This window comes from Battus philenor, unplaced genomic scaffold (assembly GCF_028537555.1).
Source record: "Battus philenor isolate CCGP_79_NKW_IND1 unplaced genomic scaffold, ilBatPhil1.0.hap1 SCAF_21, whole genome shotgun sequence".
Classification (NCBI taxonomy): Eukaryota; Metazoa; Arthropoda; class Insecta; order Lepidoptera; family Papilionidae; genus Battus; species Battus philenor.
The window spans coordinates 7,870,990-7,890,341 of NW_027181684.1; the positions used below are offsets into that span (position 1 = coordinate 7,870,990).

Consider the following 19,352-nt stretch of genomic DNA (forward strand, 5'->3'; position numbering starts at 1 on the left):
AGAATGTGTGTGTGTTCAGTCGTAAAGCAGCAGTCATGTGTCCGGTAGTTTTCTCTTTAAATGATGGACCTAACTCTTAATTTTCTAAAAAGTAGCCAATTAAAAGCCACTAAAAATTATATATATAATTCTATTATAATCTATTGTTTCATTTATTATTTCCGTGCACTTTATTGTTTTAATTAAACAATGATATGCCGTAAATGCATAGATTATTTATTTTCAAATCGGAACATTAAATTTTTATTTTCTTTTATAAATTTGTAGGTCAATTAATTTTTTAAAAGCGTTAAGCCATTTAGACAATTAACAATTTTTATTAATATTTTTTTTAATTAAATTACCATGACATTGATAAAAGACCTAGGAGGACATTAAAATAGTGTACTGCTTATTTATATTTAAATCAAAATCAAGTATTAATTTAACACACAGTGAAGTACGCTGTTTCTGAAACTTAATTTTAAAATAATATTACATATAAAACGTATTTTGTAGTTCAATCGAATGACTGCATCATCAGAGCCTTGTTAAAAATTATTATTTAAAAATGTTATAATTTCTGTCGAAAAATGTTATATGAGATTGTTTTAATACTCTATAATTATTTCATATTTAAATGTTCGTTTAATATTTATCTGTAATCGGCGACGTTTTCAAAATATACAGAATATGCCATCTCCACAGTTTAAAAAGTCATCTATTGAGCAACATGGCCTCGTTACATCTATATCTAAGTTTGTATATGTACACAAAGAGATATTTGCGTCGCTATTTATTTTATTATCTTCACTAAATATGTTGTTTATAACATTTGTTCATTAAAATCAAGTGTAACGTTATAAAAATTAAATCCTGATCGTTCTATTAACTGATATAGTAAAAATAAAAGTGTATTAATTAAACACTTGTCAAGTCAATCATATGTTTGGAGTAATTAATAATGTCAATGTTTGTATACTAATGACAGTTTCAAAATTTGTGTACATTTTTTGTTTATAAAATATGAATATACCTTCGAGTGCTGGAAAATCCTCTAGCAAACGACAGGAAAATGGCGACCGTGCAATAGAAACCGAACGCCCACTAAAGAAAGCCCGTTTTGCTTGGCAAGTTAAGGGAAAGTATCATTTAAAGAATGAAAATGCAGAAAATATTAATAAGGAAGTGTATAAACCTGAAGTGCCAGAAAAAGCCAGTTCGTCATCGGAAAGCGATTCAAATGATCTCGTGGGAAATACTGAGCAGAACTTGGAAATATTGGGAGATTACTTATTGAAGCAGGACTTTAATACATTAGATTCTGTGATTACTGATGACGATAAAGATGTACTGCCAAGTACAAGCGTACCTAACAATAAGATAGAATATCCTAGATATGTTAGTTCTTACAGTAGACACTCTAGCTGTAGTCCAAGGAAATTGACTAATGAGAAACTACACTCGCCTATACCCATGTCAATGGTGCTCTCACATAGTTACAGTGAAGACCAGTGTATTGCTAGATGGCAAGCGAGACAGGTAACTGACATTTTGACAATTTTTGTTTCATTAATTTGGCCTTTATTCAGCACTTTGCCATTAAATAAAATATAAACCATTACATGAAAAACAAATACTTAAACTAACCAGAATAATACAGAGACTAAATATTCAGATGCTCATTTAACTAAATGCAATTATTAGAATAAATATGGAAAACATTTTTGTATTGAAAATTTCATAAATTTAAACGGGCAAAGGAAATGGATAATCATTATTGTTTGTGCCCAGATTGAGATTTCAAGATCTGATCCTGATAATACTTGCTTGTCAGTGGTTAAATTATCTTTGTTTAACACTTTGTTTATACTTCTGGCTATGCTATAGCTACTGAAATTTGTTTGACTATGGTCATTTTAATTATTGACTAGTGTAATTTAAGATTATAACTTTTATATCTATCACAATGTGCCTCCAAGTATGATACATTAACTTCTATCAAAATATAGCAAATTTCTGATCAACATTTTGGAAAGAGAATGCTAAATGATGCGATTGCTCATGCTAATATTTGTACAAGTGGCAATTAAAGATATCATTAAATTGTGTAAATCTTAGTATATTCTTTCCTATACATGAGACAAAGTGAATGATTAATAAAGAGAAAGCTGTTGGATATAATTTAAAGATGTAACTTATAATCTTTTGTAGTATAGAAATAATAACACATAAATACATAGTCATAAATCTCTAGGTATTGTAGGCAAATGTAATTTTGAATTGGGTATTGTAAAACGTAAGTATGATTGTTCTGTTATATACAAGCTAGTTTATGAACCTTAGGCGAAAAGCCTTCTACCCTATAGTGTAATTGATGTTTTCATTATTATTTTCCAGATGGCCAAAGGTTTCGTCGACAATACTATCAACCGTGTATTAGATTCATGGTTAGTTGCACCATTACCAGCTGAGATAGACAACAATCGGTTTCTCGCTTTAGATGTTGCAGAATTCATAAATAATTTACCAGGGGACAATTCAGTTGAAAATGAAGGAATTTTAATGGCAATATCTGCACATGGCTTGCAGAACACCTCAAGTTCCAGCAGTTGCGATGATGAGATGGTACAATGTAGTTCTTCCAGTTCTAAGTGTGATAAGATGTCACCAATGAGCAGTCCAAAACCTTTAGAAGATGACATGAATGGTTCGTTAAACAATAGTAGCAGGCTTACACAAGATAGTGACTGTAGTAATCTAGATATGTCATGGACATACTCTGAAGAGACTATGAAAAGGAATGCCAATGATCTGTCGCATTTAGCATTATTTCCGGACAGTAGTCCCCATTGTCAGTATTATAATGAGACTGAGAATCTCCATGCTGCCAATAGAGAATATGATAATATAAGGTCCAATAACGGTGATATAGATAATTATGATTTCTTAGATGCTGCTGTGTCATTTGCAATACAAAACAAAGGACTAACGTCCTATGGTACAGATTATGGCTAATATATAATTTGGTTATGATTTTTTATAAAGATTTATTTATAAGTATTGCTTTTCATTGATCTTAAGCACAAAATTTCAAATAGTAGAACAGCATGTAAAATTCAAATGGAAGTGACAAAAGTATATTTACTAGGGTGCTAGATTCAACATTAAAATGTCAGTGTTATGAAATTAAAAAAAAATAAATGTCACAAATTTTGCACAGGTTATTATGGGGCATGTAATATTATTTTTTTTGCAATGTCTATTGGTAAATTTTAAATATTTACTTCCATATTACTGTATATATAGGACTAACACATGATTTTTTTTATTGATTGTGTAAAATGGATGTAGTGAATAACCAGTATTTAAAAATCATTAGATTTATAAGTGAAATGAAGTACTTGTTAGATTAAAGATTATTTTTTTTAAATAAAATTGTTGTATTTCTATTAGTTCTCTACACAATAGTTTTAAGTTATTCCTATTTTTAACATAGTAATTGCAGATATTAAGGTTTGAGTATTATGTACCAGTTTATTGAAAGCATTTGTGATATATATTATATGTTTAAAATGAAAAAAGTACAAATCTCTTGATATCATGTAAGTTACAATTTATTTTGCTTCTTTTTGTTTAAAATTTAATCAATATAAATAAAATTAAACAAAATTGTGTGTTACATACTTTTATGTCAATATAATGCTATTCCTTCATAGATATTTACAATGCATTGTATACCATTAGATACTATTGCCAATAAATTATACACGTTTAGTCTTACTATATGAGCCTTGTAATATTTTCACGAAAATCCATACTAAAAAGCAGTGTGAATAGTTGTCATACATTTTTGCGGTTTCAGGCTAATTTTCTTTCAATGTATATTCGAGAATAGAACCTACTTACTATCGTGTCACATTTCCCGTCAAGTAAGTTAATGCACTGATCAGTTAAATACAATTTTATTTTAATAGTAAAAGATGTAATCTATTCTAAAATAAAACACCTCTTGAAGTAAACTGTATGAATGTTTTTCGGAAAGCTTTTTGAAATTGACAAAATGTCATAAAGGTTTCCAACAGTCGCGCGGTGTGTCGAATGGTACTTCGTTTATTGCGGCGATGGTTTTCAATGCAGTATCATTTTGTCGCGGTGTTCTCCGAAGTGCGATCTTAAAGGCGAGTCAAGTTATACAATACGAGTTTAAACAAAAAAGGGATTTGACTTCGTTCAAAGCGTGTCTATGATCCAGACTTGCGAACTACGTTATGAAATGGCATGTAGCTGGTAGAGTGGCAGTTATATTACGATACGACATAGATCTCCGTAGTACATCGTATATGCTCGGTGCATTGTTTTTGATTAACTTTGATATACCTAATATACTACTAACTATTTAATGCAGGTAGATAAACAATTGCAATTTGTTCTGATAAACAAGTATTTTTATGTAAAGGTTAAGGCGAACTAAGCGTTTATTTTATGTAAACTGCCCTGAACAAAAATGGTACTTGCCACGAGAGAAAATTTATTATATATTATTTACACTAATATTGGGCATCATATACAAGCGCCGCAGTATACCCACGTAGCTTACTTAAGAAAACCTATCCGGCCGGTAGTATTAGTATAATAATTAAAATAAACAATAATAATTTGGAGTTTGTAAATTCTTGTGATGTTACCAGCAGGCACAGACATGGTCTATAATGTAAGTTAGTTTTGTAGGGTTAACCATATAAACAGGATATGCTTAGACTGTTGAAAGGGTTCTTTCTATCGTATTAGCTTCCATATAGCGTTGGTCTGTTTGGCAGTTCTGAAAGGATTTCACACCTTGAGTCTAGTAATGCGCAACGCCATCTGTGCTTGGCTACATCTATAAGTGGCTATAGGGCAGCAATGTAGATCCGGACCGAAAAAAAACAACAGATATTACTTTAGTGCAAGCTGCCACATCTTATAAATAGGGTTCATGTAACACGGATTTCTCCGTTCATCGAGCCTTATAAATTATAAGAGCGGATAATAAATTATCCGTGATAAAGGATTAATTCTTTTAATACTAGTACGTCCGTAAATCTGTCTTCGCTAACACCATCCATTTGTAAGTCTCATCTAGACTATTATGAACATCATCCGCGTAATGAGTTAAAGGATGCTCTTACTTGAGTGATAGGAGAGAAAAGTAGTGTTCAAGCAAAATAGTTTGTTAAAACAATACTGTTTTCAATGAAGATATTGGACAGTTGTTGGAGTGAAAAAATCAGCATCCTGTCATTCTATTGCATTCTTTTTTCTTACACCCCTATCTGGTTTTAATATGCCGTTTATTTCCTTATAATATAATCATTGTCGTATTCTTTCACAGCAAGATTTTAAATTTATTACGTTATTTAGCTCACAAAAGCACGAGACACCTTTTCCTCTTTCACAAAAACGATTTATTTTTTATTATCTTATAAATTATGTGATTAACCCAGCAGACGGTAATGTAAGTGGTAATACCACATAACACGCAGAATAAATGGGGCTCGGGCGTAAAGGTTCTAGATTGAAACCACGGACCACCAAACACAACGTAAGCCACCACCTAGGACGTGCACTGATAATCTTGTCTAGGTTGTCGGAAGACGCGAATACTGATGCAAGCGGTTGTCAACTGGTATGGGCGGAGGCAGCAATGGATGTCCCACGGTGGAAACGATGAGGAAGAAACATTCTCGGAAATTAAATTTTGTTTTCGTACTGAATATGAAGAGAGGTTCGAATTAAAATGAATTATCTCAATAACAATTTTATTATTGCTGTTATTATTCACATAGGTAATACAAAATAAACTATGCACAAATTTAAGACCACCGATGTCGTACTTTTCATTCCATAGACCTATCTGAAAAGTAATGTAACAAGTAACATGAAATTAATGTACACAACAGTAGTCCGAGCTAATTGTGATGAACCATGACACTCGTTCGGGTAAAATTTTACATTACGGCGTAACCTAGTCAATTGCGTTAAAATTACTGTACAATCGTATTGAAATTATACATAGGTTTATTATAAATATATTTACACGTTAGAAAAAAAAAAACTATATTCTCTCGTCTGCGTATTTCTAAATCGTTATAAAAAATTTCACGGTGCAAAAATTTAATTTAGCTAAAATGTATTTAAATACAAATAACATTTTTTCTGTCTCATTATCTAGTTTAAATAAACGTACAATTTTTTTTATTGTTTACATTGAGTTTCCGAAAAATTAAATACACAAAAATTATCACGATATTTAACACGACATAAGATCTCTTCATTTATGAGACTGGTTAAATATCGTATTCTGTCTAAATATAATGTACAAAATATCAAAACTCATCCTATTGAAATTGACTGAAATTGCTTAGGCACTAGTATTATACTATTTGAAAGTAGACAATAAAGTACAAAGTTTGTACGATTCGCGTTCCAATCTCATACATAATGTACATTTTCGGAGTTTATGATTCTGTTACATCTAAAAATATTATTAAAACTGAAAAATTACAATTATAAGGACAAACATGCACACTTCCTTTAAAATAAGAGATGGAGATTGCGGGCACCTGCAGGTTCCAAAACGAAAGCTTAACCATTAAACAACGCCATATTTAAATAAGTTAAAATCATATAAACAAATTAAATGATTTTTGTAAGACAAATACGGTATTCGTCAAAATTGTGAATAGCCGAGAGTTCGATTTTAATAGTAAGACAAATGGAAATCAATAATTAATGTAGTTATATATAATCTCGGTGAAACTATACGTTCATCGCCGAAATTTCACATGTTACATATAAACATGACATTAATTAAATAAATACTTAATGTTTAAAATGAACTTTTTTGCAAATCCATAATAATTTAACCTTTTTCACTCGGTGATAACTTCATCTCTTAATACTTCGTAACGCATTTAGTTTCGTAGCAGATAAGATAGTAAGACATAATTTAGTAGAACAAAATTAATTAACCCATCTGTACATAATTTAAAATAATAAGATGTTGCTCTAATTAACAAGACCTAAGTTTTATACACAACTTACGAAAATGTTTTCAATTAAGAGCTTTTAGTCCATTTTCGACTAAACAATCGGATTACAGAAAAAAAAACATTGCTTACTTGTTGAATTCAAACTATTAAGTTGTATTTGTTTTCATCATGAATCATATGCATTCACTATATATTTTGTAATTTTAACAACTCTGCTCTTAAATGAATTTTGGAAGTGCTAATTTAAAAGCGTACACTGTTTTTCAAAAATATTTCTCCGAGAGGAACGAAAAGTTTTGCGGAAATTATGTATTTTCATTTTCTGGAAGACGATGCCAGTTTTGGATAAATTGGAACCTAAAGTTAAATATTTAAGCAGGTTTGTAAACGAGCTTACGTTTGGTTCGAACAAATATATCGATGGCAATAAAAAGATCAATAAAATACCGGACGCCGTCCTTACTCGTCCTATAAAATTTGATCGGGAACCTGTTCCTCACCAAAAAAAGCACCGAAATGGCCGCGAACGTTAAAGTGAGTCGTTGGAATAGTTAAGCACCGTAAAGTTAAATGATATCTCGGACCCTTTATTATCGAATCGAATGCTTTCACGCCGGTCCATGTTATTTTTAGAATTAATTCTAAAATTATTTAACGATGGATCATACAATATGACTGAATATTAGGTTTCATGACACTTAATAGGATAGTTGACTACCAATTGATTTTATTGTTATTTAGTCATAAATTTTTATCATCCATGTAAAAATAGATTAAAAGTTACATGATTTACAGAAATTAAAATTATCTAATTTTTACCTTGTGCATAACGTTATTTGTGAATACAAAAATATTTTCAACCACACATTGGTATTTGTCATTTCTATTAATCAAACATTGAACAGAAATTAATTTTTCCATTACTAAATATTTATTTGATTGATAGATATAGTTAAAAACCGCACACAGCCACCGATAGTTAATTGAATCTCAAAGATCCCAAATTAACATGTAAATTGAAGAATTTTTTAACTTTCAACTTTTACTTTAGTGTTATCAACACTGTTGGACCTAGCCTTATGTTTGCGTAAAGCGAGACGGGAGAGAGTATCGACAACTTCGTTCTTTTATTTCGGCGCCCACTTCGCCTTGCTGTACAGCGGTTTCGTTAGCGTTATAATTAAGTTTTATTTTTTATATTTCATACATTAAATGACATCATTTAAAAGCGACAACAACATCAGACACGGTTGACTCTTGTAAGCCAGTCGCAGAGACGTCACAAACATGTTATGCATTCGTTAAACTGTATACCTACTGGAAACGTTATTCCGTATCCGGACATATCGTCGAATGTTTAATCATAAACATAACACCGAAGTAACATTTTGACGACAGAAAAAAGGTCGAATAGACTTTATATCGAACATAGCGAGTTTTGGTTTGTTTAACAGTAATAATTAACTATTATTTAACAAAATATTGATGAGTCGAATCAATGTTAGTAAAAGTTGATCGATATTTATAGGACATCGACAAATTTTCACTTCGGTATTTTGTCTGTCCGGCTATAGTGCTACCGAAATCGCTGTACCGTGCCTCAAGGGAAAGCGGCAAGGCGGGGGACGAGAAAACGTCTCAGCGTCGCCACCGTGAACTTAGACGGAAAAAAGCGGCTGATATTTTGTGCCTCCCCATCCATCTGGCCGCGTTCTACCTAAGGCGCAGTACATCGGTTTCAGTAGTACTATACACATCTATCGAGATAATGGAAATACCACGTTATTCGTCAACGAGTATCCGTGCAGTTTTAACGAGTGAAAATTTCGTATTGTTAGATAAAAGGAAGTTTAAAAACTTAGACAAAAATCAAGACTACAGTCAAACGTTAATCACGAATTTACTTTGTTAACACATGATGTTTACTCATTGCCAAATGTCAATTTAGAGATATAGGCTACATGCCTATAATTCTATATTGCCTCTTCACTATTCACCACGAATGCCGATTCGCTAATTGTAATTAATTAAGTATATGTCGATTTCACTTGCATGTATTCTTGACTAGTATTAACACATTTAAATTAACCGGCATTATTGTTAAGATGGTTTAAAATGCGAAATTAAATACTGTGAAAACAAAAAAAAAATACGATACGTGAAAATTAAATTCAAATTAAGTAAAACACTATTCGCATTATTGTAAATCAACCATTTATAAATGGAGTTAAGTCATCATTTACCATCCCAATTATAATCTCAATTCTTTAATATATACACGTATCTTATATGTTTAAGATTAAAATACCTACAAACTTTAAAAAAAAACTGATAAACACTGTTACACTCTTATAGTTAAGAAAGCGTATGGATTCATCGTTATTTACAATAAAGATAACACTCGTTACATGCAAACTGGGACACCTAACTACAGTAAGTACATTTGCGAAGCGTTCTCGCGTCAATTTAATCGCTTTTGACGCTTTCGGAGACGTACCGTGAATTGTCATCATATTGTGTGCACATGGATGCGTTAAAACTGGACTGGACTACATTATGATTTTTTCTATAACATGAAAATTGATTTCGCTCTTGTATATACCAGGGGAGGCCAAATTGCGACTCGCGAGCGACGAGCGGCTCTTTGAAATATTATTTGTGGCCCTTGATAAATGTTTCAGTTCCTTTTTCGTTTTTGTCATTATATTTAAACAAAAATTTGTCGTGAAAATCAAGCACTGGCCAGTATTAACTAATCAGCGACTAAAAGAATTCCTAAAAGGTGTAGCCACGAATTATTGACCAAATTTTAAGTAATTATTATGTAAACTAAATATATATGTTTAATATTTATATTCAATACACTATTGTTTTGCCATTTTTTTCATGTCTTCAATAAATATTCATTCTGTAATATTTTAATACTTTATGAGTATGTTTTAAATATTATTAATTTAAAACATATTCATATTTTTTTTAAATGGCTCGTAGTATCTATGTGCTTGGCCACCCCTGTTATGTACAACAATTTTAATTTTAAAAATATGTATTATGTGTAAAAATAAACATTAGAACATTAAAAACTTATATATAAACATATAGATTACATAATTGCCTTGTATTCTATTGAGATTTATTATTAATAAACCGTTCAAACTTTTTACAATTAAAATGTTTGTTTTGTAGTACACCAACTGGCTCAATCTACAGAAGTGGTGTAAATTAATTACGAATTTGACAGAATTTATTAGTACTATATTTTGATCTAGTTCTTTATATTATACTTTAGTAAAATTATTAAATAGTACAGTAGAAATTTAATTATTTAGAAATATAGCGGGAGATTCCAGCATAAGTTACATGAACGAAATGGAATCACGTTATAGGTAGCATTACTGTAGCCAAATGTTAGCAGTCTCAAATTATAAATTTTATAATGCAATTGATATCTGCTAGCATTCAAACCAAGATACAGTGGAATACCCAATTATTGTTTTAAATTTTTATATACCACAAGGGTAATTGAGAAAAGACGCGTTAAAAATTCAAATTCAATTTATGAACAAACAATGTAACATGAGAACATTGTTATAATTTTATGCGATGAATATCGCTTGAGTTTCACACTACTACCTCTGTATTCTCTTGAACTTGGGGTTCATAAGTAATTATTTCATCATAATTCCACTTCGCCATTGCTCGTCTTGTACAGTTTTGTTTTTTTATTTAAAACCATATTATAACAAGGATTATTGCGTTTTAAACATATCCAGATGCACAAATATATCTGACATTACGGTATTTGTTTATCGTCTCTCTTCTTTATTCATAAGTACAAATGATAACACAATTTCTTACCAAAATTAAGAACTTTTACAAATGTACATTTTCGATATACTATTTTATGCTCGAAGATGTATTTTATTACCATTCGAAATGTAAATCATTATTTACTAATTCAAACGAGAAACGCAGACTAAATCGACGTCAAATAATAATAGATTTACATACTTTACTGTTATAGTAAGGCGGAAGTTTTAGACTTATACATACAGATATTTACAATATGCACAAAAATATAAAATTGATACACACAACACACTTAAAAAGATTAAGTTACATTATTGCTTACTTTTTTTCTTAGCTCATGGGCTTGTCTAGAGGAAAATCACAACAAATTGCTTTATTGGATATGTTTCACACGAAATTATGGACGCCCATTAAAACACGTTTAAGAATTAACTTTTTTAACTTAACAGCAGAGAAGCATTTGTCTAGAATTTTTGTAATAACGTTTTTAGGTCACTTGTAAAAATAAACATTCTTTTAAGAACATGATGGAAGATTTGATGTTGTAAGTAGTTACATTTTTATATTATATAAAAAAATAAATAATTAATGACAACAATACCAGACTAGCAACTGAATATAGTCTGCATTTTATTTCACTTATTCATCCAATTTTAAAATTAGAATCCAACAGCAAATGCCATAGCAATATTAGCATCTCTGTAACTCAACCCTAATTCTAGCCAAGCATGATCTATCCAAATTTTCGAGAAATTTTGTCTAATAAAAATTCATATTACAATTCACATCATTCTTTTGCATAATCCGAAATAAATATTTGTGATGATATTTAACACTATCTCAAGTAGATGGCAGGAACAGTCGAAGTGTACAATTGGCATATCGCTATGGCTTAAATTTTACAAGTGGGATATTTTTTGAATGTAGGCACTTGTCACAAACCCACTCTGCATAGACTTCCGCTGTCAAAAGCTGGAATGCAGGTTCTGTTAAACCTGTGCAACCCCTGGAAGTAGAAAACACGTATTTATTTTACTTAAATTGTCTACACATAATTTATGAAGTTTTATTTTTGCTCATGCACTGCTTATTTGATATTTTAAAAATAGAAAAATATTAGTTTTACATCAAACAGAATCATGACCTAGGTACTGAAAACTTTAGATAATTTTGTTGTAAATTAGTATTTACTTTTTTGGATGAGAATGCTTTAACTAAAACAGTTAAAGAAATCTCATCTAAAGAAGTTTAAAAATTTTTCATTCTATTAAGTTATGGCTATATATATGATTCTGTAATGAAAATCTAGTATGTATTGTTTAGGCCAAAATAAAATTAAAAAACTTATTACACATAGAAGAACCATATCTAGCCAGTTTAAGGCTAAGAGATTTAGTTAGCAAATAGCCAAATCTCCTAGTCAGTTGTCATATGACATGCCTTCCTTTCAGAATACATATAACAAATAGTTATAGACATAAAAGTATTAAAAGGGGGACTACGTAGCTCATTAGCAACAAGCTCTAAAGCTTTGACACCTATTTCCAATCATCCTGTATATGGTTATTATGTGTGTTAGTGGTTAATATGAAAAATACTACATTTATTTTTCCTATTGGAATCCAACGGGCATATTACTTCTGGCCGTACAATGTCTGCAGGGACAAATGGTAGAAAACAACTAATTTCAATATGTGGTAATTCAAATTTTGAACATTTTTCTTGCTTACATTCTTTATTATTTCAGAATTTATTGCTTTTTGCATATGGTGTTCCATACATCAATTGATGTTAAATGAGCTATACATTCACTTCTTTGAAGCTTTTACCTTATAACCCATCATTTTGTATAATGTTTATTTAATGAAATCAATGCCACAAGAATCATTGCAATTAGTATATCTTCCATGTTGTTTTCAATCTACTTTAGTGAAATCTAAAGATTTTTTAATAATGAGAAATAAATTAAAAAAAAATGATGTTCATCATGTCACTCAAAACCTTCTCTATCTACTATGTTAATTTTTCATGAAAATTTGTTATGCAATAAAGATATCTCCATATTATATTTGGATGATTGATTGTTTATACATTATTAAGTACAACACTCACCTGTGAAACCAAAAGTTACATCCTGATTCACATAGTATTGCTTGATCATTATCATGAACTTCTTTATGACACACACCACATGGATATATTGGAGGTGCATTAGGGTTTTGAGGATTGAAAACCATTGGCTGGTCTGGAGGGTAAACTTTTCCTGCACTAACGGGCATAGGTTTAGGGCCAAACATACCCATATTTTGTCCCATAGGACCCACTCCTTGTCCTCCAGGACCTCCCATAGCCATTCCACTCATTCCTGCAAGGGGTCCACAATTACCCATATTACCCGGACCAGGTCCCATGCCCATTGAACCACTATTTCCCATTCCCATGGGTCCACCATGTCCCATGTGGCTACTGGTATATGGTGCACCAGGCCCCATAGATGTCATAGGTCCATTATTACCCATAGGTCCACTACCCATACCTGATCCCATTGGACTGCCATGCCTCATAGGTCCACAATGTCCTCCTGGACCCATCCCTCCACTTTGCATTGGACTTGGTGACATTATGGAGTTAGAGGGGCCCATTGAACCATTTGAACAGCTTGGTCCCATGGGTCCGTTCATCCTTGAAACATTCATATTAGGCCCTCCACCACCCATTGGTCCATTCATAGATCCAGCTCCAAGAGGGCTATGCATTGGAGGTCCCATTGGGCTATTGCCCATATGACTTCCTGCCATTGAACCCATATTCATAGGGCTTCCCATTGGCCCTGATGACATTGGAGAGCCCATAGGCATTGAATTCATTGGACTCATGGGACTTCCCATAGACCTTGATGGTCCCATTCCAGGACCCATACTGTGATTACTCATACCCATACTCGGTCCTCCCATAGGAGAAACCCCACCCATGTGTCCCATTGGGCTCATATTACCCATAGGACTAATACCTCCTCTTGGTGGCATTTGTTGATTCATTGGACTCATGCTATGTGGAAGTGGACTCATGTGCCTCATAGGTGGACCACCCATATTATGCATAGGTCCCATCATACCCATTGGTCCATTTTGGCTCATCATGGGTCCATTTTGATTCATCATTGGTCCATTATGTGAAACTGTAGATGGAGAGTCATCAAAAGGATTGGATGCTACAATAGTATCTCCATAGCCAGTTAGTGGAGGAGGTAATAGATCTTGGGCTGTAGGTGGTGGTTGAGGCGTTAGTGCATTATTGGCATTTGATGTTTTTCTTCGTTTTTTTGGATTACTTGGTGCTGGTGCTGGAGGTGTAGGAGTATCCATGGGAGGTTTAAAATCTGATGGCCCCAAACCTGGCCCAGGCATTCTGTAAGAGGGCATTCCTGCCAGATTGTGACTCATTTTGCTTCTATTGTCTTCTTATAACCATCATGAAGACTAAGTCAATTAGATTAAAATTTAATAAAAAGATCCACATATAAGGCACCTCATTGTCCCGAGAAAGCGTAATAACGAGTCAAAATACTGTTTATTCTTATATCTGTAACAAAAATAAGTTATTAAATTATACAAATTTGAAGAAATTCCTTAATATATTAAAAACAATAGACCATATGCATCTAATTATATATGTGCAAAAAGAAAAAATTAAAATTTATATAGATTACGATGCAAACAAACAAAAACCTGGCATTTTCATCTGTAAAGCCGCCAAAAATCACTATCCGAAGTTATCTTATTCTATACTAGTGCAAGAAATTGCAACCGAAGTAAGTAATGTTCCAATACAACTTACAACATTATCAATTCAGGATCAGAATAAGTGATTATTTTTTGTCCTCATCCGGACCCCAAGGCGTGCAGCTTACGACAAATACCAAAAGCGAATCACATTCCACGCATAGTTTTTGTCATTTTTTAAATGTTCATTACAATAATTTAGTTAAACTGAATATTTCGATCACTTATAACGAAAAATAGTAGAATAATGCAAGCTTTTTTATTTACGACTCACGATATTCTAAACAACACACGCCACATTCACGATATATTTTTATCAGAAAATTACCGCTAGGGGTCGTCATTAAAAATTCTATTTGTTTCGCGCTATTGATACCTTTCTTTTTAGCCCACCATATTATGCTTCAATATTTAAAAGAAAAAATGGAATGAGTTAACAAACTTTTTCGAAATGTAATTACTATAACTCAAAACTAGATTACTTATTTCGAATTTAATTACTTTTTATCAAAAAAAACTAAGATTTTTTTTCATCTATATCACCACGGACAGCTGACAATCTAACAAGCTGAGCAGGGCTTTTGATTAAAGTCAGAGTTATTAAGAATGTTTTAGGTTATTATGAGATTCGGAAATTGTCTGAAATTGATAACATGGCCTTAAATCGACTATTCGCAAATTTAACAATAACATCGAACTCAGTAACGAGGAGAGCTTTATATTTATCATACAACAACTATGCAAGCAAACCGAATATTGTAAAGCCAAAACCTGGTTTGGGGATAAGTTATAGAAGAATTGTCCATTTCCCAGAGGAATACACCGTTAAACCATTAAATGTGACAAATCTCGCTGGAAGAGATCCCGTAACAGGTTAAAAACAAGCAACTTTAACGTTTATTGCTCCTTCCTCTATAGTATTATTATTTACGTTTTCGTTTCAGGTAGACTTGTTGCAAAAGGTATAGGTGGAGGTATTAAACATAAATATCATTGGATTGATTGGTATAGGAATGGTCCCACCGATGGTCCACCGCAAGAAGAAAAAGTTATACAGGTAAACATTTTTAATGTCAATACAAACTAACCTGCGGCTCTTTGAATGATTATTTTTGGCTTCAAGTATTTGTAGAATTATTTCTATATTTGAAAAACGTGTATGGAAACCATTTTATGCCACTTTTAAAAGACCACTCAATATTCCAACATCTAAAAGAATTACAGAAAAGCTGTCATCAATTATAAAGAACTATTTCGTTTTAATTTTAGTGTTTGATTTTATTTAGATCCAGTACAAAAATTTTGTGTTTTCAATTATATTAATTTGTGTAAAATATGTGTTTATGTATAACCCTTTTACATATTTAAACATGGCTCGGAAAATCAAGGTGCTTGTCACCCTTGACCTTTACTACTGGGATATAGGCCTCCTTTTAAAATGATGCATGACTTGACATGACTTGACAGATCTATGTTCTACTATAATTGTGAACCAATATTTGTCAATCTTTTATGTACCATGCTCCAACTTAGCTTAGCATTTACATTTTTTATATTAAAGAGAAAAGGTTAAACTTGTGTAGAGTCCACTTTCAAATTGTCCTTCTATGGGGCATGGGCCCCATGTTGGGAAGCACTTGTGTAAACTGTTAAATCTACAATCTATTATTGCAAGGGACATTCTTTAGCCACTATGCTATTACTTTTGTCAAAAAAATATTTACCTTGACACTTTTATCATTTTCATGTATTCTAGGTTATGGAAGATGGCTGCAGAACTGCTCATATAGCATTAGTAGCTGTAGGAGACAAACTCAAATATATTCTTGCTACAGAAAACATGAAAGCTGGTGACATTTTGAAAACCTCCAGGCATTTGCCAAGAATTCCAGGTGCAGTATATATCATTACTTTTTTATATAATAACATTTAAAAACTATTGACTTTAAACAAGAATTAAAACTAAAATATTGTTATACATGGCATGTACTTATTACGAAAGGTAAAATGTTGACAAAATGATTGATTGATTTAATTTTTTTCAAAAAATACTTCATGATAATCTCTTTATCTGAAATCCACTATTGGCTATTGTGTAAATTGTAAAATTGTGTAAATTGCATTATGCGTATTAACAATTCTTCTAATTCGCTGCATTGTTTTATTAAGAATTATTAAACTTGGTGAAAGATTTTTTTTTAACATTAATAAAAGCAGTTGCATACAATTCTTTAAGCATTTACGGTTCCATCAAGTTTGAGGTGACCAAATAGTAAAGCTTTGACTTGTCCATGGTAAGATAGAGGTGTCTATCAGGACCTTTGGCTTGGGTAGTTACGGTTTTTGTTTCTTAAATTGTGAGGCTATCAAAGTTTCAGATTGCTTACACAGATGCAAAAACGGAACATTCCATAAACAAGCCATTGATAGCACTGAACATCAATAGACATTAATGAAATTTGTGTGACTACAAGTAAGGGGGAACTGTGACAAAGAAATTGTGATTATAAATATGAGAAGTTAATGAATTATTATAATGGCACTAGACTATAAATTGATGATGATATTGTTTGTTCACTTAATAGTATATAACCAATATTTCAAAACAATACAGAAATATCTCATATAATGTACTTATACACATCTCTTGTATTTTGCAGTTAAAGCTAATGAAGGTGATGCCTATTTATTAGGAGCTCTTCCAATTGGTACAATTGTTCATTGCATAGAGAAAGAACCAGGTATGTTATAAATTTAAAAGATACTATACTTCTTAACATTTACTATTACTTTTAAGGTAACATAAGTCGAATTTGGCTTTGAATCTATATTAATTTTAATTATTGAACAAGAGAATAAATACTTAGTTATATAAATTCATGATCTAGGAATGGGAGGTCTTTATGTTCATGCTGCTGGGACATTTGGCACGATCCTGAGGAAACAAGATGACCGTGTGATTGTCCAAATGCCATCTAAGAGAGTGTTTAGCTTCAACCAATACTGTATGGCTGTTGTTGGTAAGAATAGAATTTTTTTAATTGTAGGTTATATTTTATTTCAAAGCCCCAGATTTGTTAGCAACAAAACTAAATATATAAAAGCTTATTAATCAACATTTATCCATTAGTTGCCAAAAAAAATCATCAGTCTTAATACATTCCAAAAATATTTTTTCAACAATGGAATAATCTATATTGTGTGAAGGTAATATCAAGAAATATTGTAATTGTTTAGAATTTTTTACTTTCATTAGCATACATACCGTGTTATTTAAAACTCAAACCGTTTAATACAAGCCTGTCAACAGTAATGTTATTGCTAGAATGCACAGCTTACATACATACAGCTTAAGTATTCATAGTTTTAGAAATATTTTTTGTTACAGGGCGTTTGTCAAATGTGGATCACGGAACTACACCCATAGGTTCTCCTCAGAGAAATAGATGGCTTGGCAACCGGCCACGCTCCGGCCTGTGGAAGAGAAAAGATGGCCGACATGGAAGAAAGATAAAACCGCCAAAACCAGTGAAAAAAATATTCTGTGCACCAAACAAAAAGTTGCCCGAAATAAAACTGAATATGCAACCTTAGATTTAGTTGTATTTGTGTAGTAAAAGTAAACGTATTGTTATTCAAATGTTTTTTTTTCTTTTATGTAATAGAAAATGCAAACTATGCGATTTTCTTATAACATTACATAATATAATATTTATTTCAAGGCATAATTGTCTAGTTTAAAAAAGCATCATTATTATAAATTATAATAATAATGAGCTATTAATGGATATATCAACAAAGAGTTATTTAAATTTGGAAAACAATTTTCGCAGTGCCTGCCTGTTCACATACACAATAGTAGTTTGTCTCACTCACACAATTTGGCAGTGGCGTAGCTAGGGGGTGGCAAGCGGGGCGGCCGCACCAGGCACCACAAGCAGAGGGGGCACCAAAGTTGAAAATAATTTTTTGAATTTTTTTTTGAATGATGAATATTGAAATGTTAAAAGAAAAATGAAAACCATAATTAAAAGTAAATAACTTAAAAAGAATATCGAATTTTACTATTTTTGTGTTAAATAATATGAACATTTAAAAAAAGTAAACGGTTACAAATTATAATAAACAGAGTGTTTAAACCTTTCATTCGCAAAACACAGTGTTTTTTAAAAGGGCCCTAAATCACAAAACACATAATGTGAAAAATATATAAATAAAGAATTTAGACTCTTTAGGGGGGGGGGGGGGGGGGCACCAAGCCCCAATCTGCCCCAAATTCCATAGCTACGCCACTGCAATTTGGTATGATTAATTTAAAGGTAAATGGTTAAAAAATATAAAACAATGTAAATACAACAACACTTTATTAGCTGCACAAATAATATCATCAGCTATGGCGTAAAAAAGTTACAAAATGTATTATACAATGCCTATTTTATATAAATTTTAGAAAATTTTTGAGTTACAATCTTCTTACCACGAATTAGAGAAGCGACACTGATTACTTTGAGTAGAAATTGTGACAAAATAGGTATAATTTTTTTAGAAATTTATGTGCTACCAAATGCTTTTGAAATCTGACGACCAATATACAGACATACACACAATATAAAACGTAAGGATACTATAGTTTAATGTTTCTTTTCACTGCGTTTTTTTAAAATTGACAGTTGCTGTGTATAATATTGCCCCACAAATTAATTACTTTACATTTTTATATCTTTTATATTATTTTTACATATCTTTT

General features: G+C 31.6%; 3 protein-coding genes across 3 annotated transcripts; 2 read left to right on the forward strand and 1 right to left on the reverse strand.

Annotated features, from left to right (window-relative positions):
* The first annotated feature begins 774 nt into the window (after positions 1-774).
* Positions 775-3,354, forward strand: LOC137923354 (uncharacterized). The gene is made up of 2 exons (XM_068766579.1): positions 775-1,521; positions 2,380-3,354. Exons 1-2 carry the CDS (start codon positions 1,006-1,008, stop codon positions 2,995-2,997), a joined length of 1,134 nt encoding a protein of 377 aa, XP_068622680.1. The 5' UTR covers positions 775-1,005; the 3' UTR covers positions 2,998-3,354.
* Positions 3,355-7,190: 3,836 nt separating this feature from the next.
* Positions 7,191-14,898, reverse strand: pygo (pygopus). The gene is made up of 3 exons (XM_068766343.1): positions 14,661-14,898; positions 12,936-14,405; positions 7,191-11,829 (listed from the first exon to the last, which is right to left on the reverse strand). The coding sequence occupies exons 2-3, from the start codon at positions 14,264-14,266 to the stop codon at positions 11,709-11,711; spliced, it is 1,452 nt and encodes a 483-aa protein (XP_068622444.1). The 5' UTR covers positions 14,267-14,405; positions 14,661-14,898; the 3' UTR covers positions 7,191-11,708.
* Positions 14,899-15,178: 280 nt separating this feature from the next.
* Positions 15,179-18,245, forward strand: mRpL2 (mitochondrial ribosomal protein L2). The gene is made up of 6 exons (XM_068766344.1): positions 15,179-15,478; positions 15,550-15,662; positions 16,362-16,497; positions 17,266-17,346; positions 17,494-17,625; positions 17,994-18,245. Exons 1-6 carry the CDS (start codon positions 15,259-15,261, stop codon positions 18,197-18,199), a joined length of 888 nt encoding a protein of 295 aa, XP_068622445.1. The 5' UTR covers positions 15,179-15,258; the 3' UTR covers positions 18,200-18,245.
* The last annotated feature ends 1,107 nt before the right edge of the window (positions 18,246-19,352 follow it).

Coding starts and splice junctions, on each gene's coding strand:
- pygo (XM_068766343.1), bottom strand. CDS start 14,266: ATGAGTCACAATCTGGCAGGAATGCCCTCTTACAGAATGCCTGGGCCA. Junction 11,830..12,935: donor TGTAACTTTTGGTTTCACAG/GTGAGTGTTGTA, acceptor TTCTACTTCCAG/GGGTTGCACAGGTTTAACAG.
- LOC137923354 (XM_068766579.1), top strand. CDS start 1,006: ATGAATATACCTTCGAGTGCTGGAAAATCCTCTAGCAAACGACAGGAA. Junction 1,522..2,379: donor CTAGATGGCAAGCGAGACAG/GTAACTGACATT, acceptor ATTATTTTCCAG/ATGGCCAAAGGTTTCGTCGA.
- mRpL2 (XM_068766344.1), top strand. CDS start 15,259: ATGGCCTTAAATCGACTATTCGCAAATTTAACAATAACATCGAACTCA. Junction 15,479..15,549: donor TGGAAGAGATCCCGTAACAG/GTTAAAAACAAG, acceptor TTTTCGTTTCAG/GTAGACTTGTTGCAAAAGGT. Junction 16,498..17,265: donor GCATTTGCCAAGAATTCCAG/GTGCAGTATATA, acceptor TGTATTTTGCAG/TTAAAGCTAATGAAGGTGAT.